General features: G+C 50.2%; 1 protein-coding gene across 7 annotated transcripts in view; it reads left to right on the top strand.

The window, feature by feature from the left end:
• DLG5 (discs large MAGUK scaffold protein 5) overlaps positions 1-24,864 on the top strand; it is a gene marked incomplete at its 5' end in the record, with an annotated part of 211,409 nt that overhangs the window by 43,890 nt on the left and 142,655 nt on the right. For 5 of the 7 annotated variants that reach the window (XM_082408734.1, XM_082408732.1, XM_082408737.1 and 2 more), the window contains 4 exons: positions 3,012-3,080; positions 15,139-15,301; positions 17,119-17,262; positions 17,900-18,083. In XM_082408734.1, the coding sequence (XP_082264860.1) occupies positions 3,012-3,080; positions 15,139-15,301; positions 17,119-17,262; positions 17,900-18,083 (560 nt within the window). The remainder of the gene's footprint in view (positions 1-3,011; positions 3,081-15,138; positions 15,302-17,118; positions 17,263-17,899; positions 18,084-24,864) is intronic. The other 2 variants (XM_082408735.1, XM_082408736.1) reach the window with 1 other exon arrangement.

Here is a 24,864-nt window from a genome sequence, read left to right as displayed (position 1 = left end):
GTCAGGCCCCAGAGCCCTGTCAGGATGTAGGGGACAGGGAAGAGGAACAGAGTGTGTTGGTTGGCCAGTTGACTCCTCCCCGCCAGGGGGGAGGTGGGAGGAGAGAGAGAAGGGTGTCTGCCAAGTTTAATTAGCAGTGGAAATTTGCCACGGGGGAGGAGAGAGATGATTTGAAGGGGAGGGGCGGTTTACTGGAAGGTGGGGCGCTGCTGATGCCAATAGTGAGAAAGAGGCGAGGCGTTGTGCAGGGAGCATCCGCCAGAGTGCTGGCTGTGGTGTCGCAAGCGGGGCTGGGCTGAGCTCACATCTCAGAGGTGTGAGTGGGACAGTGTATTCGTGCCCGCTTTTCTGAGCAGGCGTCTTTCAAAAACAATCCACCAACACACCAGCCGGCTAGCCTTCCTTGCCCTCACATAACAACAACGAAAAATTATTAAGAAAATGGCAGTTGAGTTTAGAACATAGGCTTCGTGTTAACATTCTTGTTTTTTGGAGATACCGATGGATTGGCTGAATTGCACCTGACTTTATTTCATGGATCTTTATGCAATGCTTAATGTTTATGATACGGGAAGAGAGATGCTTTGAGAAGTTCGTGATGCTCATTGTTGAGACAAAAACGCAGAGATGGGGAAGGGGCAGCAAGATGAGTAGCGTTGATTGAACTTAAATACAGGCGATATCTCACTGAACACTGCTTACTTATTTTTTAGTAGGATCAAGGACTTTCAGGGCTGTACGGGGTTTTCTGGTTCCGTCTCCCTTCAGATGATGTGCAGGTGCCACCTCTGATGTCTCTGCCAGGTGTGCGTGGAGTGAATGCATGTGTCGTGGGAGCCCCCCACCACCCAGGTCTTCTCAGACCGAGGCAGCACTGACCCTTAGGCCCCCTTCCTGACCTGCGCCCACCAGCTGTGTCAGGGCTGCTGCCGTAGGCCAGTCGAACAAGTTGCATCCCTTCGGACAGTCCTGCCCACTCCCCGAGCCTTCCTCTTCCATCCACGCCAGACACCCAGAGGCTCTTAAGAGGTTCTTGGAAAATGTGATAATGAGGCCACTGGCCATTCCTGGCCACTGGCCCACTTCTTGCCATTACCAAAGTCCCTTTTTCTGGTTTTCTTTTTCCCCCTCTCCTTTCATGTCTCTGCCTCTCTGGTGGGTACGCCAGCTAGCTCCCCTGCGTGCTGACTCTTACGCCAGGGCTGTCTGTTCCGCTGTCCTCTATGTGGTCTTCATCTTTCCCCCCACATCTTCCCCTTCCCTTCGGGGTCTCCCCTGTCCCCTGGTGCACTGCTCCCTCCCCCCGTCCATGAGTTTCCCTCCTCCTCTCCCTCTCCCCTGCTTACCCCATCTCTTTATCTCTTTTCTTTCTTTCCTTCTTTCTGAGGGTGTGTGCAGGTGTAGGGTAGCTAGTCAAGAGTTGAGATCAGAGAGAACCCCTTAAATTTGACCCCACATTTCTGGTCCTGGAGCCCAAGGTCTCATTAGTTCTCGGCTTCTTTCTGACACCAAAGCCCTAAGCCTCATTCAAAGGCTTTATTGCAAAAATCTCATCTCTGGCTCACTCACTCTGCCCAGTACACACACACCTTCATTGTACAGTTCTTTCGGTTCTAAGAGCAAAACATTGCCTTCTTCCCGTTGTCTTGTTTTATTTGACCCACCATCTCTGCATGTTGTGCTTTTTTCGACTCCCATTCAGCCTCTGGGTTGGGGTTCGCCTGCCCTCTTAACTTTTGTGTCACCTGTAGTCTTGATAAGCAAAGCGCACCTTTGTTTCCATTAATCATGGAAAATGTAATCTCTGAAATGGGACAGGGGAAAGGACCTTGTGAGCCATGTGGTTGAACCCCTTCATGTTACAGACTGAGAAACACAGATCCAGAAAACTGAGGCCACTGGCCAGCTACTTGCACGTGGACGAGAACTGCACTCAGAGCTGGGTTTCTTGACCCAGAGGTTTTTCCTGATGCCGGGCAGGTAACATCCTGGCTTTGAAGATATTTGAATGCAAACCAAACCGTGGTGGTTGTGTGGCTGCCACCAGGAGTTAATAACAAGTGTCAACACCTGCCGCCCCCCCAAAACAAAACAAAACAAAACAAAACATGGGGCTTCCCTGGTGGCGCAGTGGTTAAGAATCCTCCTGCCAATGCAGGGAACACGGATTCGATCCCTGGTCCGGGAAGATCCCGCATGCCACGGAGCAACAGAGCCCGTGTGCCGCAACTACTGAGCCCGCATGCCACAACTACTGGAGCCTGTGCGCCTAGAACCCGTGCTCTGCAGCAAGAGAAGCCACCGCAATGAGAAGCCCGCGCACCGCAACGAAGAGTAGCCCCCGCTCATCGCAGCTAGAGAAAAGCCCACGCGCAGCAACGAAGACCCAATGCAGCCAAAAATAAATAAATAAATAAATATTAAAAACGAAAAACAAAAACAAAGCATGTTACTCCCTAGCTTTGGTGACAGTGTGATTGCTTATAATTTTATCAGTAACTTTTAATAAGGGGGGGCAGCCACTGACTAAATTATCAAGGACTGAGCTTAAATACAGTTAGAACCTAAGAGCAGAACAGCCAGGTACAAAGAACAGAGAGTTCAGAGATGTTTACCTTAGGCTCTGTTACCCTCTGTACGGAAGCCAGAATCACACTGAAACAAATCTGTAGGAAATCCCCAGACCCCTTGTTGCCCTGGGGCATGTTGCTCCCTTGCTGAGCCCTTCTCCACGTGTCCCAATAAGAAGCCAGCTGGCTGACTCCAAGCTCCCCTCTGCCCGTGCGTAGATCAGTCGGAGGGTGGCCAAAAGTGAGGCAGAAGCACCAAAGGCCAGGTCCTGCTGACCGCACCTCCCCTGCCCAGCCTGTGGTTCCGATGTCTGGTACCCCATGTGGTGCTGGTTCTCAGCCTGGTGCCGACTGAAGTCATTTGGTCTGACAGTGGTTTGGGGTATAAGATGAGAAATCCCTTTGGGGTTAGTAACAAATGGCCTCTCTTTCTGTCTCCAGGCTCCACCTACAGTGTCTTGTCCATCATGCCCTCAGACTCAGAGAGCAGCAGCTCCCTCAGCAGTGTGGGTGAGTACCACCTTCCTGGGCACCCCTCCTTCCTGGAGGACACCGGCCGGTCGGGGGTCTGGGTATGAGCTGGGGCGGCGCTGGATGCATGGGGTGGGAAAGTTGGCCCGCACCTGTCAGATCATTCATGGAGTCATCTTCCGTTGGTTCCATTCACATTTTCTCTCATCAGCACGTCCTCTTAACGGAGGAGGGCAGAACGCTGTTCCTGGTGTTAGGAGGGAGGTGCATGCACAGGTGCATGACACATAGGCACCTGTGTCACCATTTCTTCACTTTGTCAGGGCATAGCACTTCTCAGAGAGCCCATTGCCTCCCACCCCCAGGCCTTGTAGTACACAGTGACCACTATCCAAGAGACTGGCCCCTTTGGGGACTGTCGTTTGTGAGCAGGAATGGCCCACTGGGAGTGTTGTCTTGGGGCAGGAGTCGCCAGTCCATGCCGAATTCGGTGTATCTCTGGACACGGGTCCCAGGAGCCCATGGAGGGAGGCCAGCCCTGCTGTCACTTCACTGAAGACATCCCAGAGGAAGGTTGTCATAGTCTCCCAGTCTTCCCGTGCCTCTGTGGCCCATCTTCTGTGTCACATGCCCTCTATTTAATGCCCTAGTGTAGCTCTGTGTCCTGGTTTGACCTTGATGGATGGGTACACCTTCAGTGGTGAGTCCTGGAGTTTTTGAGTTTGAAGGGCTCACAGAGGTCATCTGGTCCAATTCTTTCCGTTTCCTCCAATAGACAGATGGGGAAATGGACACTCAGAGACGGTAAGTCTCGTGCCTGAGATTCTAGAACCTGCCAGGGGCAGGCCTCTTATGTGTTAATTTGACTCATACAGAACACCTCCAGGGGGCCAGAAGTGGGCTTGCGATATAGTGGTGAATAGGCAGACCTGGTCCCTGTGCTCATGGATCTTAGGGTCTACTGGGGAGACAGATGAGTAGATACAGTAAGTGAGGTCAGAGTGATGAGAGGGGTACCAGTAGGGGGCACTGTATTTGTTTTCTAGGGCTGCCCTAGCAAAGTGCCATAAACTGAGTGACTTACGCAATAGCGATTTATTCTCTCACAATTCTGGAGGCCAGAGTCTAAGATCGGTGTGCTCTGAAGGCACCAGGAACGGGTCTTTTCCAGGCCTCTTCTCCTTCTGGTTGTGTGCCGGCAATCTCTGATGTTCCTTGGCTTGTAGATGCATCACCCCAGTCTCTGCCTTCATTTTCACATGGTGTTCTCTCTATGTGTGTCTCCAAATTTCCTTTTTTAAACAGGACACCATTCACATTGGTTTAGGGGCCCGCCCTACTCCAGTATGACCTCATCTTAACTTGATCATCTCTAAAGACCGAATTTCCAAATAAGGTCACATTCACATTTACTGGGGATTAGGACTTCATCATCTGTTTGTGGGGCACAATTCAGCCCCTCACATGTCGCCTCGTCCTGTCTAGGGTTCAGGGAGGACTCTGCTGGGACCACAGTTCACTTTGTCCTGCCTGCTTTGGGTTGGTGAGACACAGGGATTGAACGATGGGGCTGCTGGGATTTTGAACACGGGGCTGGCTTTCAGGAAGTGCATGGGCCGGGCAGGCAGTCAAGATGTGTGGAACGGTAATGTGGGGTTTTGTAAAACTGAGCTGGTTGAGCTCTGAGGGCACCTCTCTTGGCCTCACCCTTTTCCGGCTCCATATTCCGCTTGGGAGCAAGGTACAATGATCTGATATCTGACAAACTCATTCACATTGACCCTTCAAGGCTTAAAGTGTTACCTTTCCTAGGAGCATTTGCATTTTAAAAGGAGATTCTAGAGAAAGATATTGTTTAAACCGCAGCAGGTATTGTTAATGGTGGAATTTCAGGCCTGAGTAAGAAGGTATTTTTTTGTGCAGCTGGACCTTCGTATACTTTGGAAGAGCATTGTGTCAGTGACCCACCCTTTGGCCCTTGGGATGGAGGGGTCACCAGTGTCCCCGGATACTTGTTGGCAGGCAGGCTGCGAGCAGAGCTCTACTGTACTTCACTGTCTGGGCCCCTATCTTGGATGCTCAAAGACCTGGTTGCATCCCTTCAGGTCAAAACCTCTCCAGTTCACTGGTAGCCAAGTTTTCCTTCTCTTGCTTTTCTGTGTAGAGTTGACGTTGACCTTGGGGTGAGTAACCCCATTTTTCTGCAGGCTGACTTGAATGTCCCCGTGGCTGTATTGGCCAGAAGGCCTTTGGCTGCAGCAGTAGGGAATACCTACTCATACTGCCTTAGACAGCAGAGAAATGTGTGATCTCACGTGGTAACTGTGCTGAGGGTGGGCTGAGTACATCGGGTGTGGCTTTGCGGGCCTCTGTGTGGTGTCTTCCCTTGGGCTGATGGCAGGGGTCAGCCATCACATCTAGACCTGACAGTGTCCAGGGCTACAGTGTTCATGGTGGGAGCCTCTAGCCACACGTGGCTATTTAAATTCCAGTGAATTAACGTGAAATAAAATTTAAATCACTAGTTTCAGTAGTTACACTAGCCACATTTCAAGTGTTCTATAGCAGGGGTCCCCAACGCCCAGGCCACGGACCGATACCAGTCCGCGGCCTGTTAGGAACCGGGCCGCACAGCAGGAGGTGAGCGGTGGGCAAGGCAAGTGAAGCTTCATCTGTATTTACAGCTACTCCCCATCGCTTGCATTACCGCCTGAGCTCCGCCTTCTGTCAGATCAGCGGCGGCATTAGATTCTCATAGGAGCGCGAACCCTACTGTGAACTGCGCCGGTGCGGGATCTAGGTTGTGCGCTCCTTGTGAGAATCTAATGCCTGATGGTCTGAGATGGAGCTGAGGCGGTGCTGCTAGCACTGGGGAGTGGCTGCAAATACAGATTATCATCAGCAGAGAGGTTTGACCTCACAGAGACCATAATAAATCAGTTGCTTGCAGACTCATATCAAAACCCTATCAGTGGGTCTTCCCTGGTGGCGCAATGGTTAAGAATCCACCTGCCAGTGCAGGGGACAGGGGTTCGAGCCCTGGTCCGGGAAGATCCCACATGCCGCGGAGCAACTAAGCCCGTGTGCCACAACTACCTAGTCTGTGCGCCACAACTACTGAAGCCCGCACGCCTAGAACCCGTGCTCCGCAACAGGAGAAGCCACTGCAGTGAGAAGCCCGCGCACCACAACGAAGAGTAGCCCCCGCTCGCCGCAACTAGAGAAAGCCCGCGCACAGCAACAAAGACCCAACGCAGCCAAAAATAAACAAACAAAACAAAACAAAACAAAAAAACCCTCTCAGTGAGTGGCGAGTGAAAACAGGCTCAGGGCTCCCACTGATTCTGCATTATGGTGAGTTATATAATTATTTCATTATATATTACAGTGTAATAATAATAGAAATAAAGTGCACAATAAATGTAATGCGCTTGAATCATCCCCGAAACCATCTCCCGCCCCCTGCCGCCACCGGTCCGTGGAAAAATTGTCCTCCACGAAACCGGTCCCTGGTGCCAAAAAGGTTGGGGACCACGGTTCTGTAGCACCTATGGCTAGTGGCTACCGTATTGGACAGATCAGATAAAAGAACATCTCCATCATCACAAATGGTCCAGAGGATGAAGGAGGCCGTCTCCTCTCGTGTCTCCTGACGAGCAAAGAAGCCTTCCCCAGAAGGTCCTCAGCACAGTCCCCAGTCCCCTGTCACTAGTCTGTGCCCAAACCATGGCTCATGCAGTGCGGTCCCTGGACCAGCAGCACCCAGGTACTTGATAGAAATGTAGGTTTCCAGGCTCCAGAAGCTCTGAGGATGGGGCTCAGCATCCATTTTAACAGCCCTCCTGGTTGGAGATGAGTTGATCTAACCTAGCCCCTGGCAAAAGCACTGGAATGTCTGTGGCTGGCTTGGACCAGCCCCTTGGAGTGGAATGAACGGAGGGTCATCCGTGGCCCACTGCAGCACCTCCTGGAGGAATCCCTCCTGGCTCAGCCTCACCTAATGACGGGCAGAGCACTTCCTTTCCTGGCCATCTCAGGCACACCCCCGACCGAGGGGCTGGTGAGTCAGATGGAGACTGGCTGTTTGTGTTTGTTAGGTCTTTCTCCATGAACCTAAGGAAAGGCAAGGTCTTACGATAAAAACATCACCTCCACTTTCCCACTTACATCTCCCTAACCAAGAACGTTTGGGCAAAGAACAGCAAGTTGTATTTAGCATAAGAGAAAATTGGTAGGTGGAGCCTTGGGTATGCTATTTTCTCTGCGACAGCTGGTACCTGGCTGCCCCTGCCCTCTTCCCGGCCGGCATTAGGTCCTCAGGTGGCCCGCCCATTTCACCTCTTCAGCCTGACCCTCCTAACAACAGACCAACAGCCTTAAAGCTTGCTGTGTCTTTCCAGGCAATTTTCATCAGCCAAGCACGCGTGGCTTCTTTGAGGCTTCCCCCGACCCCGTGTGGCCTGTTACTTAAGTCACCTGCCTGTGGGTAGGCCCCATGGATCTGCCCAGGGGATGCACACTCATTTCAGGCAATCGATGTTTTTTTCCTCCCCATTCATCCTGATCTAATTTCTCAGGTACCTTTTTTTTTTTCTCAACTTGGATAACTGGGAAAGTTTTAAGAAGAGGAGACATTCTTGGGCAGCATTTATAAAGTGAACCTTAAATTTCATGCAGATTGAAGTAACAGGAGAGCTTTCTTATTAAGGAGAGAGATCTGGTTTTGTTGGCAGGAGAAGGATCTGGAGGGCTTCTTTCCTATCCCAGCATAGATTCCTTGAAAGTGCAGCTTCTAGTTGATAGAGGATGGTGGGGTGAATGAGCATGCAGGCAAGGCTGCACCCTGACCCCTTGCCCTCTGACCCTTCCTTCTCTGATCCTTTTGGATCCGGGGCCTGTTTTCTCTCAGTGCATCAGATGGACGGGAGCACCTTGTCCTCTTGGAGCCCGTGCTCGGCACTCATAGGGATCACAGGGGGGCCTGGCTCCAGGCCTTACAGGCTAGACAGGTGTCTTAGTCTGTCCAGGCTGCTGTCACAGAACACCACAGACTTGGCAGCTCAGAAACAACACACATTTATTTCTCACAGTTCTGGAAGCTTGGAAGTCCAAGATCAAGGCAGAGTCGGTGTCTTGGGGGACCCACTTCCTGGTTCATAGATGGTGCCTTCCCATTGTAACCTCACATGGCAGGAGAGGGAAAAGCTCTCTAGGGTCCCTGTTATAAGGCCACTGATCCCATTCACATGGGCTCCACCTTCATGACCTGATCACCTCCCAGAGGCCCCACCTCCTAATACCACACGGGGTGGTGGGGGTAGGACCTCAACATAGGAATTTGGTGGGGTACACCAACATTCAGACCAGAGCACCAGGGAGAGAAGCGACTGGCCATTTTGCCTTGTGTAAAACAAGGAGACAGAGGGGAAGGGGCAGCTCTTTCTAATGAGGGGTGTCACAGGAAGCTTCAGGGAGGAGCTGGCCCTCGAGTGGGGTCTTCCAGGAATGGCGCTCCAGATGTAGGAGCAGCCTGGAAGCAACAGGCCATCGTCACCTGTCTTGGTTTGGGTTTCGGCAAACTGACCCTGAGTCAAGGATTCGAGAGCAAGTAGCTCACCCGGAGGGAGATCTGGGAGCTGGGCAAGGCTGCAGCTGCTGCGCTGGAGCCTAACCTCCTTCCAGTCCAAGTCCAGGAGGAGCCCAGCTGCAGTCCTGTGCTGACCAAGGAGGGCATCCCGTGGGCATCAGTGGGCGATGCTTTTAAATGTAGTGGCTGTTGGACAGCCGAAAAAACAAGGGATTGATAAGCCACTCTGGCCAGACAGTGCAACTTTGGTCCAGACCAGAGGTTCTCAAACTTTATCAGGCATCAGACTCACCTGGAGGGGAGTGCTGGCTTCTCCCCCAGGGCTCCTGATTCGGTAGGTCTGGGTGGGGCCTGACCTGTGCATTTCTAACAAGTTCTCCAGTGAAGCTGAGGTGCTTTTGGAAGCACTGGTTCAGGACGTGGGACTGTGTCTCCCTCCGACGGCTCTGGCTCTCCAGGGCTGGAGGCGAGGATGGCTTGGTGTTGCTTGCTGCGGCCTGTGATGACCACGTTCTGCTGCTTTGCTTCTCTCCTGACAGCCAGGGCCTGGAGGAGGCCGGGAAGTTTACCTGGGCATCCCTGCTCCACCTGACCACTTTGGGCCAGTGCCCATTTTCTCCTTGGCCTCTGGTACCACAGGCCCACAGGGCTCTGAAGCAGAGCTGTGACCTCTCTAGCTGTAAATAAGACTAGGTGGGGGAGTGGCCTTCAGGGTCAGCTGGAGTGTGGTGTGACAAGGGGGCTATGGACAAAGGGCCTTATAGCCAAGAAGCCTACCCAGCTGCCAGGCTCTGGCTGAGGCTCAGTGGTCTACAGAGGAGGCTGCACTTGCATTGGCCAGGGTGACCGGGAGGAGGAACCAGGACTCGTGATGGCGAAGGGGCTCTGCTCCCCTTGACTGCATTTCCTCTCACACCAAGGCCCAGAGGAGTGAGAGCTCTTTGTCCAAACTCCAGGGCCTGTGCCGGCTCTCCTGGCATCTTCCAGCACTCGTTTTGGGGCCATTTTAGTCCAGTCCAAATCTCTTAACCCCGGAATCCCATCCTGAACATAAAAATGAAAAAAAATCTTTCTTTTCTTTTCTTAAGTTTTTCTTTTTATTATTATTAATTAATTAATTAGTTTATTTATTTATTTATGGCTGTGCTGCATGGCTTGCGGGATTTCAGTTCCCGGACTAGGGATTGAACCCAGGCCACAGCAGTGAAAGTGCCGAATCCTAACCACTAGACCACCAGGGAACTCCCCTGCCTTCTTTTCAAGTGGGTTCCAGATTTGGGAAGAGGAAGGAGTGAAGTGGGAGGAGAGTGGACAGTTTTGCATTTGAGTCCCAAAGAACAACTGCACAAAGATAGAATTTGAGGCTTCTGTGGACAACTCACTTGACGTTAGTTTTGATTTTGCTTGTTCTTGAAAAGGTTTACTATAAACACAGTGACTGGTCGCGGGTGACAAGCCACACCTCTTCATCGGTCACACCTCTCCTGGGATGGTCACTTCAGTTTAGGGCACCACAGTGGTGGTGTTTTTTTTTTTTTAACTTCCAATTTTTTTAAAAGTCATGTTCCTTGAGGTATGAATTACGTACAGTAAAATTTATCCTTTTTGGTGTATAGTTTGATGAGTTTTGACGAACACATGGGTTATTTAACCACTTCTGCAATTAAGATACAGAACAAATCCTCCACCCTGAAGAATTCCCTTCTGTGACTTTGTAGTCAACCTTTCTTCCCTCCACCCCTAGCCCCTGGCAACCACGGATCTCTCTTCTGCCTCTGTAGTTTTGCCTTTTCCCAAATGTCGTGTAAATGGAATCATATGGCGTGTGGCCTTTTGAGTCTGGTTTCTTCCATTCAACATAGTGCATTCGCGAGTCCCTGTTCCCCTTGCCCTCGTGTGTACCGGTAGATTGGATGATAGTGCCTTTCTGTTGCTGAGAAGTATTCCGTTGTATGAATATATAACACTGTCGTTTATCCATTCAACAGCTGCTAAAAACAGTTGTGCGCTAGCTTTTGTGTGAACATAAATTTTCATTTCTTTTGTGTAAATACCCAGGAGTGGGATTACTGGATAGTATGGTAAGTGCATGTTTAACTTTATAAAAGACTGTCAAAGTGTTTTCTGCCGTGGCTGTATGATCTCATATTCCCACCAGCAGTGTTTGAGAATTCCAGTTTCTCTGCATCCTCGCCAGCATTTGGTGTTGTCACTTTTTTTATTTTAGCTCTTCTGGTAGTGATAAAGGGACTTGGCAGTTGTCTTCAAATATTTGCATGTCTGTTGTTTAGAAGAAGAATTACAGTTGTACCTCTTGGCCTTTGGGTTTTTTTTTTTTTTTGGCTGCGTTGGGTCTTCGTTGCTGCGCTCGGGCTTTCTCTAGTTGCAGCGAGCGGGGGCTACTTCTCGTTGCAGTGTGTGGGCTTCTCATTGCGGTGGCTTCTCATTGTGGAGCATGGGCTCTAGGCACGTGGGCTTCACTAGTTGCAGCCCGCGGGCTCAGTAGTTGTGGCTTGCAGGCTCAGTACTTGTGGTGCACGGGCTTAGGTGCTCTGCAGACTGTGGGAGGTTCTGGGACCAGGGATTGAACCTGTGTCCTCTGCCTCGGCAGGCGGATTCATAACCACTGCACCAACAGGGAAGTCCCTACCTCTTGGCCTTGGGAGGGGGTAGCTAGATCTAGGGTCAGAGGGAGAAATACAGATTTTAACTCAGTGCATAGAATAATTATCTGGGGAGAGATTAGATAGGCTTTGCTGTTAAGTAGTGAGCTCCCTCACTGTGCAGGAGTTCCAACAATCTTGGTAGCTATTTAGGGGATTCTGGCAACCATTTTCTTGAAAGGACTGCATCATCTTCAAAATGTTTTTCAACCCTGAGATGCAAGTAAAAGAGAAAAACTTTATTTTTAATTGAATGGATATGGAAAGGGTTTTCTGCAACACTTGCTGTTATTTTGGAACTTCCTGGCTTAGCACATCTTGGGATTTTTCTTGAGGCTCCCTGTGGCCCTCCTCTGCCCTCTGCCCTCCTTATTGTGAAAGGACAGGGGTATCCAGGCAGCAATTTCCCTAAGTCAACCTGCTATTTGATGGATTCACAGGCCCGGATGGCCTCACTTTTTGTGTGTTTCATGTATGCTCAAGCCTTTGGGGCAGGGGAAGGGAAACAGGAGGCCACTCCCTTCGGGAGGCCATGCAGGATAGTGGAAGAGGCCCTGGGTCTGGAGGTGAAGCCGGATTTGCGTGGGTATCCGCCGGTTTCCCAGCTGTGCAGTTTTGCTAGACGTCAGTTTCTCACTCGGTGTTCACAGCACGTATCTGGGGGGGTACTGTGGGTATTAATGAAGTGAGGACCCAGGTGCGTTTAGCACAGAGCCCAGCGCGTAGGCTGTGCTCAGCAAATGACAGCGCTCACGTCCCTGTGTGTGTGATCGGCTGCCCCCAGGTCCTACCAGCTGCAGAGCCAGTGGCCTCATCCTGCTGGAGACAGACAGGAGGCGGTGGCTGTGTGTGGTGACAGGTCTGATGACCCCTTCTTCTGCCCTGCTGCTGCTTCTCTCTCCAGCCTCCGCAAAAGCCAAGGGCTACATCTTTCTGTTGCTTCATTTTTAAAATGGGGTGGAAATTCTTTATCTCCCTGGAGGCAGGTTGCTGGGCCTGGTGGTGCTTTTCAGTTCTGAAATTGAGATCTGATGTTTCTCTGATAACTTACTGAACTTGACCGCAGGTCAGGTCATTCTCAAAGCATGGTCTGGTGTCCCTGAGGTCCTTTCATGGACCAAGTGAGGTCAGAACTGTTTTCATAATGATACTGAGATGTCACTTGCTTTTTGCGTTCTCGTCCTCACACAGACTCTACTGTAGAGTGGAGTTTTCTACAGGTTCCATCCACGGTGTGTGATGTTGCACAGATGTGAGACTCTGGCTGTCTTTATTAAGCCAGATGTCAAACAGCATTACGCAGATGCAAAGCCATGCCATTCTTTTCACCGTGTTTTTTGTTTCGTGGTAGAAAGTGTAGTTAATTTTTCACGAAAAATCTTAATGTGAATATGTAACGGGTTTGGTTGTTTTAAAATTAGGAAATATTTTAAAATACCTTTTTAGTTTTAACTTCTAATCTGGTAGATACTGTTAGATATATAACCCCTGTAAGCAAAAGCTCTTCGGAGTCCTCCCTCATTTTTAAGAGGGTCAAGAGACCCTAAAATCAAACCATTTGAGAACTTTTAGGTTGAGGCCTCGGGCACTGGGGTCAGGCGGAGGGCACTCCATATGCCATGCTGTCATTTACTGGCTTGGTGACCTGGACCCATTATTTAAGCTTGATCAGGTTTTGTTTCCTGATCTGTAAAATGGGAATAACAGCAGTATCTTCCTTAAGGGGATGGAATGGGATAATGTATGAAAAGCATCTCATAAACTGCCAGGCATGGAGTGAGTGCTACTCACGGTTGTCTTTGGGAGGCCGCAAGGCACAGCAGCAGAGAGCACGTGCTCCGAATCCAGGTGCCTGGGCTCTCATCCAGGGCACCGCTTGCTGTCTGTGGAAGTTTAAGTTGATTCCTTAACCTTGCTGGGCCTCAGTTTTCTCACCTGTAAAATGGAGATGATTATATTCTTACCACCTCTGGGATTGTTGGGAAGGTTAAATTAATGCCTGGGGCTTCTGTGTTGTGTGCTGTTGTGTGGTTGGTTGTGACTGTTTACATTGAAATCCTTCTTTTCCGGGTGCTTGTTGGGTCTGTTCATCCCACTGTCTTGGGTTTGTCAGTCCTCCACAGATCATGTTCCCCTGCCCCCCGGGGGCTGGTTAGATGCCGAGTTAGTTGTAGGCCTCTCCAGAAGGGGGTGTCAGGCACGTGTCCAGAGGAAGTCCCACATGTCAGACAGCCGGGTAAGTTAGTGCAAATCAGATGGCCGTCGCAGAACTAGAGCTCATAGAAGTGCCTTCATTTGCCAAAGAGGAAGACGTTACACAGCCGCACAGAGCTGTAACCAGCCTGTTTTCCAAAACTCCTGGGGGCAGGGGTGAGGATCCAGGGTCTTCGGGGAAAGGCGAGGGAAGGCTTCTCAGGCTGTGGACTAGAACCCATGGAGGGAGGGAGATGCTTGTGGGAAATGGTGATCCTGGGCCCCACCTTAAAGAACATTTTGGCCGCAGAGATGTGGCCTGAGCACAGGAATCCCGGTTGTTACGGAGGTGCTGGCTTTAAGATAACATGCATTTTGAGGGGTACTAGATTCAGTGGTTGGCGTACCAACATTGGATAACAGTGAGCTGGGAGCTCAAGTCTCCTGCCTCAGACCATGGTCTAGCTTGTCACCCACAGTGTCGAATTCTCCATCCTCCCTGCCACTCCTGGAAGATGCGAGGCCACACCTGAGTGTCTGTCTTGGGGGACACTTGATTTGCACAGGCAAATCAACCAACAATGGTCCACCGGGGGGCAGCGGTCAGGATGACACAGAGTCAGAAGACATTCGTCTTGCCTTTTACACATTACAGGGCTACTGGGAGGACAGATACTGTGTCCCTGGGGTGAGTCAGCCTCTGGATCACATCCATAAACTGGGATGACTTCTGTGGGTTACTCTGGCCCCACTGAGGCTCTCTGAGGGTTAGAGGGCTCAGGGGAACACATGGACAGAGTTAAATATAAAAGCACCATGGATTTGTCTCTTTTTCTGGAACATTTGAGTGAGGTGCATACTTCCTAGAAGCAGACTGGGATCTCCCCAGAGGTACTGGTGGTGGCCACTGTTCCTTAGTAATAGCATAAGGCATGGGATTCCCTTCAGGACATGTCTAGTCCTAGGGACAAGTGATGAGGGCCTGGTGTGGGCTGGGCAGTCAGAGGTCCTGGGACTTAGCTGCACCCCATCACACTTACCTTGGCCGTGGGCGGCTCTCCCTGTAGCTCCTCCAAGCTGCACACCTGGGCTGGTTGAGCAGGTCCTTTAGGCAGTTGGGCAGCTTGGAAGAGGGAACTGTGTGGAGTGTCCAGCCCTGATCAGGGGAAGACGGGACACGGCCCTTGGGCCCAGCTTTGGAGCTGGCTGCCTCTGTCCTCTGCCAGCTTCTCTGGGAAGCTGTAACTGTGTCTTCCTCTTCAGGCCATGCCTTCCACCTTGCTCAGGCTGGCCTCTCCATGCCCAGGGGTGGGTGACAGCTGGTGTTAGCAGAGCAGGCAAGGATGCAAAGATCAGGGCCAAAACAGTTCCATCCTGGAGGTGCCAAAGCTAGGTTGGAGGGAGAGAGGGGGACCTCAGGGTCCTCAGCCAGGGCCAAGGTAGTGGATTCTGGAGCCAGACTGCCTGGGCTTTGGTCCCAGCTGTGCCTCTTACACTCTGACTTGGTGGTGTCATCTGGGAAAGGGGGATGTAACAGGACCCACCTGGTAGGGTGGTTGTGAGGAGTGAATGCAAGCTGAGAGCCCAGAACAGTGCCTGGCTGCTGGTGGGGGCCGTGTGAACACGAGTTCTCTTTGTCACCTTCCTCCTGCAGGCACCACCGGGAAGGCGCCATCCCCACCGCCGCTGCTCACTGACCGGCAAGTGAATGAGAAGGTGGAGAACCTCTCCATTCAGCTGCGGCTGGTGACCCGGGAGAGGAATGAGCTGCGGAAGCGCCTGGCCTTCGCCACCCACGGGACCACCTTTGACAAGAGGTGGCGACCGTGCCCCTCCCCCGCCGGCCCGATGGACAGGGTCACCACCCTGATGCCATGGCACCCCCCTGCCCCAAGGCGTACCCTTAGCTCCTGAGAGCCCTGCTGCTTGCCCGAGTGTCCTTCCCGCCACCCGCCTGTGTAGGCCTGGATGCGGGGCGCGGGGCGGAGGCTTGTTATGCTTCCTCCAGATCAAAATCGGAGTCTGTGGCCTGAATCATACAACTTGGGGATTGAGAAGTGTGGGTGGGTGTGTCCATCCTATACTTGGCTCCTGGCAGCGGTGTGCTCTTGCTTGCGTGTGCGTGTGCATGCGTGGACCGGCCTCACCGCCTTTCTACTGGCCTTGCAGATGATCATTTGGTGGGTGGTCTGGGCAGCAGCTGGAGGCTCCTGGTCCCACTTTGGTGCCTCCTCCCTGGTTGGTTGGATGGCCTTGGCCTTGTCACCAGCCCTTTCCCAGGCCTCTCTGCCTTCCAGCCCTGGAGACAATATGCTTCTCTCTCTGTCCCCTGTTTGCTGCTGTGTGCAGCCCCTGCCCTAATAGAGATAGTCACCCTGTTGCCGAGCCTTTGACTGGTCTGTCCGTGGGCAAGGGCACTGCTGTCTCCTGGATACCCTGGCCTACTTCATTGTTGAGTGGATCTTTATGTGGTTTGTAAACACGTTAGTTGTTTCCTGCCACGTGTGTGTTTTAAAAAGGGTTGGTCCCACCTGGCTTTTTTGTTATTTTGAAGAAAACCTTTGACCACTTCTTTTGTTGGGACTGAGAGGTAGATACCAGGGAAGGGTTGGGGAGATGCTGGCAGGGGTCCTGCAGGGAGCAGGAGCAGGGTTGGTTTAAGCTCTTTCCTTCAAGAGCATCAGGGGTGTGTGCCTCATCCTGAGGAGGATTTTTCTGGGGTGATGTCGGGGCTCAAAGCCCGCTCCTAGAGGTCGCTTTTATGAGGATGTGTCTCTCGGACAGACAGCTCGAGGGCAGGGCAAGTGAAGACAGTGTGCGAGTGTGTGCCGTCCACATCTGCTTTCATGCCACCGAGGCAGAGTAGTGGCTGCACAGAGACTGGCCCTTTGCAGGAAAAGGTTGCTGATGCCCGCTCTAGAGCAGGGGTTCCCAGGCTTGAGCTCGCACCAGGGTCACCTGCAGGGCTTGCTAAAGCACAGATGGCTGGCCATTCCTCCCTCCCTCCTGCGTGTCTGATTTCGGAGGTTTGGGGCTGGCCTGAGAATTTGCATTTCTAACAAGTTCCCAGGTGATTACAATGCTGCAGGTCTGGGAACTCCTGCTCCTGGCCACTTTTCTCAATCTTGGCTGCACATTGGAATCCCTTGGGGAGCTGAAAAATCCCCATGTCTGAGTCCTACCCTCAGGGATGCTGATGTAATTGGTCTGGGCCTTGGTCTCTTCATTATGTACCCAAGATTGAGAATCACTGCTCTAAGGAGAGGAGGAGCTTCATCACAGGGACTGTTGGGCCCACTGTGCGTGCAGGCCTGGCGTGTGGCCTCCCGGGGGCTCCCAGAGAACAGGAGCACCTTCCCAGCTCTCCAGGCCCACGCAGGGAGTTCAGCAATCGAGGCCCTCTGTCCTGGGGATTCGGATTCTGTTGGTCTGGCTACGGCCAGGACACCTGGGCTTAGCAGGCACCGGGGGTGGGGGGGGCGGAAGGGGCGGACGGTGGTGGTGGTATGCAGGAGACCAGTGTTCGGGAACCGCTGGGCTGGAGTGACCTAGGACGTGGCTTCCCAGGGAAAGACATTCTTGTCATTGTGATCCGGGGGCCGGTGTTCACTGGGCTGTTTGCCGTCTGGGCCAGGCCCTACCACAGGCTGAATCCGGACTACGAGAGGCTGAAGATCCAGTGTGTGCGGGCCATGTCAGACCTGCAGAGCCTGCAGAACCAGCACACCAACGCCCTGAAGAGGTGCGAGGAGGTGGCCAAGGAGACCGACTTCTACCAGTGAGTGGGGCCTGCCTGGCCAGGGTTCCCAGCGTCCCAAGGAACCGCTGCCACTTGCCAGTCTTCATTTCTGGACCTGGAGCCTGGGGTTCTGGTCCCATCCTGCCTCTGCCACATAGCAAGCGGTGGGGCTTAAGCACGTGGGTTTGTGGCTTTGGGCCTCAGTTTTCCATACCATCCATTGCCAGCTTCAGAAGCACGGTTGGTAGGAAAGTGGTCGAATGTGCGAGACAGTAGGCCAGGCAGATCACTGTGGACTTCTGGGTCCCTGCTGGGGCTCTGCTGCCACAGGAGAGGCAGATGGGGCATCTTCCCCTTTGGTCTCCTAGTGCCCCTCTGAGGGCATTTGCCTGCCCACCTGCTGACATTTGCCCAGGCTTCAGCACTTGGAGGTGCCAGGTCCATACCAGGTAGGGGCTTATCTCCCTTTCTTGGCCACATGTGGTCATTGTGGTGTCAGGCTCTTAAAAAAATCGTTTGGGTCTTTCTGGCATCTGGCTGACACCAGGCTTTGGCCTGCCTCTGCATGCTGCTGACCTGTCTGGTGTGTTGGGGGTATTAGGACCTGGAGGGGGTGGTGGTGCCTTGGGTGGGAGTTGGAGGCTGGGTGGGCTCACTGTGTCGTGTGGGATTTCAGCACGCTCCACAGCCGGCTCCTGAGCGACCAGACCCAGCTGAAGGATGATGTGGACATGCTGAGGCGGGAGAACGGACAGCTGCTACGGGAACGTAACCTGCTCCAGCAGTCGTGGGAGGACATGAAGCGGCTCCACGAGGAGGACCAGAAGGAGATCGGTGACCTCCGGGCCCAGCAGCAGCAGGTAGAACCGGGCTGGGCGGCGGGGGGCGGACCCAGGTCAGGCATTCACCCACTCACCATCCATTTACCAACCCCCCGCCCGCTCCCCCCAACACACCTACCATCTCATCTACCCACCCACCCACCCACCCACCTACCTACCTACTGTCTACCCGCCTACCACCCACCATCCACATAGTCATCTACCCACCTACCACCCACCATCCGTTCATGCATCTGTCCCCGTATCCACCTACTCATCTGCCACCCATCCATTCCCCCACCCACTGTCCGTCTACCTGCTGACCTACGCACACCCATCTTATCCACCCACCCGTGTGTCCACGTGATTACTTAGCAAGTATTTGTGGTGTCAGCCTTCTGTGAGGCATCGGGCCATCTGTGAGCAAACACTCAACCCTTGTTTTCCTGGACTCTACAATCCACGGGGGGATACAAATGTTGATCAGATAACCACACACATTCTGTATCGTTATGAATATCGCAAGGGCTACCAAGGAGGAGGTTCTGTGCGGTATGTGTGCTGTGTCACAGGAATTCGACGTAGTCTGGGAGCTTTGGGCATCTATAGCTTCTTTCCTTTGTATGGATTGTGTGAGATTACAGGTGGAAAGAAACTTGCAAATATTAAAATCCTGTGCAAATACAAGCTAGTAACAGTTACCATCGTTATTTTGGGGTGAGAGTATGTCCTGCTGCCCTTGCTGCTCTCTGCGTTCGAAGTTAGTTGCTTCACTTTGCTCAACTCTTGTTTCACATTGACAGCAGTGCGTGAGGAGCAGGCCGGTCAGAACGCCGCTTCCTGTGAAAGATGTAGGCCAGTGCCTCTCCTCTTGTAGCTTATGGTCTGGAGCTGCCTGGGCTGCCCAGGGACGTGGCAGGGACTGATGATGCTCTGTGTCCACAGATGGTTGGACGTTTGGGGTTGGAAGACAGTCCCAGGCAGAGGCAGGGTGTCCTCCTAGCATTGCAGCATAGGTCCGGTTAAGCAGAGCCCCTTCCCCATCAGAAACATTTATGGTTCCCCAGTTAAAGCAGGACCGTTGGGGCTTGACTGACACAAAGCCAGTATATAACAATCTGAACTCACCTGGTAATTTAGCATGATGTTGCCTTCGTTGCTTTTGTTTTCATTTACAGTTAAAATTTTTTTAATTGTGAGATTATTGCAAACTTACAGAAGAGTTGCAAATACAGTACAAAGAATTTTTCTCCTGTATCATTCAAGAATAAGTTGCCAACCTGATGCCCCGTCACCCCTGAACATGTAAATATGTACTTCTTGCAAACAGGGATATTCTCCTGTATAACAGTGACACATCAGGAATTAACGTTGATATGTACTACTGTCTAATCGTCAGACCCCGGTCAAGTTTTGCCAGTTGGTCTCAATAATGTCTTTAGTAGGAAAAGGATCCCATTCAGAATAACGCACTGCATTTAGTTGTCCTGTCTCTTTGGTCTCCTTCAGTCTGGAACAGTTCCTCAGGCTTTGACCTTCATGACCTTGATGTTTTGGAAGATTACAAGCTAGTTATTTTTTATTTTTTAAATTTTTTAAATTTTTATTTATTTATTTATTTATTTATGGCTGTGTTGGGTCTTTGTTTCTGTGCGAGGGCTTTCTCCAGTTGCAGCAAGCGGGGGCCACTCTTCATCGCAGTGTGCGGGCCTCTCACTATCGCGGCCTCTCCTGTTGGGGAGCACAGGCTCCAGACGCGCAGGCTCAGTAATTGTGGCTCACGGGCCCAGCTGCTCTGCGGCATGTGGAATCTTCTCAGACCAGGGCTCGAACCCGTGTCCCCTGCATTGGCAGGCAGATTCTCAACCACTGCGCCACCAGGGAAGCCCCCACAAGCTAGTTATTTTCTAGGTTGTCCCTCAACCTGCATTTGTTGGATCCCCATGGTTGGGTGAGTTTTTGCATCTTAGGCAGGAATGTCACAGAAGTGATGCTGCCTTTTTCTCATTGCATCCTGTTGATTGAGACTTGGCTGGAAACGACTTATTACTAATGCTGTTCACTTTGATCATTTGACTCAGGTGGTGTCTCTAGGCTTCTTCTCCACTGTAGTGATACTTGTTTTCCCTTTATACACCCCCATACATACACACACACACTCTCACGGTTTCCTGTTTTACTCAGTGGGTTGTATACCACTGTGGCCACGGGGAGCCCCCTTCAAGCTTGCTTGTCTGTCTTTTTGACATGTCCCCTCATTCTTTGAGCACTTTCTTGATTTCTGGCACAAGAAGATGTTCCAGGTTCATTTTCTAATTTCCCTGCCCTAGTCCTGGAAATCAAACATTCCTCCTACGAGTCCTCATTCCTTTTAGTGGAAAATGGTATTTAGAAGCATGATCTGAGTGCTGGGTGTACTTGATGTACTCATTGCTCCTGGGGTGTAATGGCTCCAGGCCCTCTCAGTGGACAGAAGAAGGAATATCTGAGTACACCGCCGCACCCCCCCCAGCCCCCCACCACCACACACACTCACTCATACCTATTTCCATGTGTCTCTCTCCCTCTTCCTAATATATTTATACCTTCAATATGTAATATGTATATTGGACATTTCCAGTTCCAGTCCAGTACTACAATATAACAGGGTTCATTCTTGTTTTCTTCCTTTCCATTTTTGTAACTCCATTTCCTAGTAGTGAGAAACCTGGTTCTGATTATTCTTAATCTCTTTACTTGGTCGGTCTCCCGGGAGTACCTGCCTGCCTTCCCCTCTGCCGCCGCCATCCCCCCTTCTGACCCATTGTGGGACCCCCATGCGCCTCTGCAGGGCCCCTCCTCATCCCATGCAGGCTCCGATGGCCACTCTGGGGCACCCCTTGCCCAATGGAGCCTCCTGCCCTACTCTGCCTTACCAAATGGCTGTAAGGTTAAATAGTTCAAAAAGGGGAAGGGCAGTGCTATCTTCATGTTTTTATACTATTTTTTAAATTGCAAAATTAATATGCATTTTGTGAAGATGGTGGAGTAGAAGGACGTGCTCTCACTCCCTCTTGTGAGAACACCAGAATCACAACTAACTGCTGAACAGTCATCGACAGAAAGACACTGGAACTCACCAAAAAAGATACCCCACATCCAAAGACAAAGGAGAAGCCACAGTGAGACGGTAGGAGGGGCCCAGTCACAATAAAATCAGATCCCGTAACTGCTGGGTGGGTGACTCACAAACTGGAGAACACTTGTAGCACAGAAGTCCACCCACTGGAGTGAAGGTTCTGAGCCCCACGTCAGGCTTCCGAACCTGGGGGTCCAGCAACGGGAGGAGGAATTCCTAGAGAATCAGACTTTGAAGGCTTGCGGGATTTGATTGCAGGAGTTTGACAGGACTGGGGGAAACAGAGACTTCACTCTCGGAGGGCACACACAAAGTAGTGTGCGCATCGGGACCCAGGGGAAGGAGCAGTGACCCCAGGGGAGACTGAACCAGACCTACCTGCTAGTGTTGGAGGGTCTCCTGCAGAGGCGGGGGGAGTGGCTCTGTCTCACTGTGAGGACAAGGACACTGGCAGCAGAACTTCTGGGACGTTCTCCTTGGCCTGAGCCCTCCCAGAGTCCGCCATTAGCCCCACCAAAGAGCCCAGGTAGGTGCCAGTGTTGGGTCGCCTCAGGCCAAACAACCAACAGGGAGGGAACCCAGCCCCACCCATCAGCAGTCAAGTGGATTAAAGTTTTACTGAGCTCTGTCCACCAGAGCCATACCCAGCTCTGCCCACCACCAGTCCCTCCCATCAGGAAACTTGTACAAGCCTCTTAGATAGCCTCATCCACCAGAGGGCAGACAGCAGAAGCAAGAGGAGCTACAATCCTGCAGCCTGTGGAACAAAAACCACATTCACAGGGAGATAGACAAGATGAAAAGGCAGAGAGCTATGTACCAGATGAAGGAACACGATAAAACCCCAGAAAAACAACTCAACTGAATGAAGTGGATGGAGATAAGCATCCTTCCAGAAAAAGAATTCAGAATAATGATAGTGAAGTTGATCCAGGACCTCAGAAAAAGAATGGAGGCAAAGATCAAGAAGATGCAAGAAATGTTTAACAAAGACCTAGAAGAATTAAAGAACAAACAAACAGAGATGAACAATACAATAACTGAAATGAAAACTACACTAGAAGGAATCAATAGCAGAATAACTGAGGCAGAAGAACGGACAAGTGACCTGGAAGACAGAATGGTGGAATTCACTGCTGTGGAAGAGAATAAAGAAAAAAGAATGTAAAGAAATGAAGACAGCCTAAGAGACCTCTGGGACAACATTAAACGTACCAACATTCGCATTATAGGGATCCCAGCAGGAGAAGAGAGAGAGAAAGGACCAGAGAAAATATTTGAAGAGATTATAGTCGAAAACTTCCCTAACATGGGAAAGGAAATAGCCACCCAAGTCCAGGAAGCTCAGAGAGTCCCATACAGGATAAACCCAAGGAGAAACACGCCAAGACACATAGTAATCAAAGTGGCAAAAATTAAAGACAAAGAAAAATTATTGAAAGCAGCAAGGCAGAAACGACAAATAACATACAAGGGAACTCCTATAAGGTTAACAGCTGATTTCTCAGCAGAAACTCTACAAGCCAGAAGGGAGTGGCCTGATATACTTAAAGTGATGAAAGGGAAGAACCTACAACCAAGATTACTCTAACCCAGCAAGGATCTCATTCAGATTTGATGGAGAAATCAAAAGCTTTACAGACAAGCAAAAGCTAAGAGAATTCAGCACCACCAGACCAGCTCTACAACAAATGCTAAAGGAACTTCTCTAAGTGGGAAACACAAGAGAAGAAAAGGAGCTACAAAAACAAACCCAAAGCAATTAAGAAAATGGTCATAGGAACATAACATATCAATAATTACCTTAAACATCAATGGATTAAATGCTCCCACCAAAAGACACAGGCTTGCTGAATGGATACAAAAACAAGACCCATATATATGCTGTCTACAAGAGACCCACTTCAGACCTAGGGACACATACAGACTGAAAGTGAGGGGATGGAAAAAGATATTCCATGCAAATGGAAATCAGAAGAAAGCTGGAGTAGCAATACTCATATCAGATAAAATAGACTTTAAAATAAAGGATGTTAAAAGAGACAAGGAAGGACACTACAATAATGATCAAGGGATCAATCCAAGAAGAAGATACAACAATTATAAGTATATATGCACCCAACATAGGAGCACCTCAATACATAAGGCAACTGCTAACAGCTCTAAAAGAGGAAATCGACAGTAACACAATAATAGTGGGGGACTTTTAACACCTCACTTACACCAATGGACAGATCATCCAAACAGAAAATTAATAAGGAAACACAAGCTTTAAATGACACAATAGACCAGAGAGATTTAATTGATATATATAGGACATTCCATCCAAAAACAGCAGATTACACTTTCTTCTCAAGTGTGCACAGTACATTCTCCAGGGTACATCACGTCTTGGGTCACAAATCAAGCCTGAGTAAATTTAGGAAAATTGAAATCATATCAAGCATCTTTTCTGACCACAATGCTATGAGATTAGAAATGAATTACAGTGGAAAAACTGTAAAGAAACACAAACACATGGAGGCTAAACAATACGTTACTAAATAACCAAGAGATCACTGAAGAAATCAAAGAGGAAGTCAAAAATACCTAGAGACAAATGACAATGAAAACACGACGATCCAGAACCTATGGGATGCAGCAAAAGCAGTTCTAAGAGGGAAGTTTATAGCTATACAAGCCTACCTCAAGAAACAAGAAAAATCTCAAATGGTCTAACATTACACCTAAAGGAACTAGAGAAAGAAGAACAAACAAAACCCAAAGTTAGCAGAAGGCAAGAAATCATAAAGGTCAGAGCAGAAATAAATGAAACAGAAACAAAGAAAACAATAGCAAAGATCAATAAAACTAAAAGCTGGTTCTTTGAGAAGGTAAACAAAATTGATAAACCATTAGCCAGACTCATCAAGAAACAGAGAGAGAGGACTCAAATCAATAAAATTAGAAATGAAAAAGGAGAAGTTACAACAGACACCGCAGAAATACAAAGCATCCTAAGAGACTACTACGAGCAACTCTATGCCAATAAAGTGGACAACCTGGAAGAAATGGACAAATTCTTAGAAAGGTATAACCTTCCAAGACTGAACCAGGAAGAAACAGAAAATATGAACAGACCAATCACAAGTAATGAAATTGAAACTGTGATTAAAAATCTTCCAACAAACAAAAGTCCAGGACCAGGTGGCTTCATAGGTGAATTCTCTCAAACATTTAGAGAAGAGCTAACACCCATCCTTCTCAAACTCTTCCAAAGAATTGCAGAGGAAGGAACACTCCCAAACTCATTCTATGAGGCCACCATCACCCTGATACCAAAACCAGACAAAGATACTACAAAAAAAGAAAATTACAGACCAATATCACTGATGAATATAGATGCAAAAATCCTCAACAAACTACTAGCAAACAGAATCCTACAGCGCATTAAAAGGATCATACACCATGATCAAGTGGGATTTACCCCAGGGATGCAGGATTCTTCAGTATATGCAAATCAATCAATGTGATACACCATATTAACAAATTGAAGGATAAGAACCATATGATCATCTCACTAGATGCAGAAAAACCTTTTGACAAAATTCAACACCCATTTTATGATAAAAGCTCTCCAGAAAGTGGGCATAGAGGGAACCTACCTCAACATAATAAAGGCCATATATGACAAACCCACAGCCAACATCGTCCTCAGTGGTG

This window comes from Balaenoptera borealis (assembly GCF_965194805.1).
Source record: "Balaenoptera borealis genome assembly, chromosome: 10".
NCBI lineage: Eukaryota > Metazoa > Chordata > Mammalia > Artiodactyla > Balaenopteridae > Balaenoptera > Balaenoptera borealis.
The sequence above is the reverse complement of the archived record's forward strand: the minus strand, read 5'-3'. Positions and strand labels throughout refer to the sequence as shown.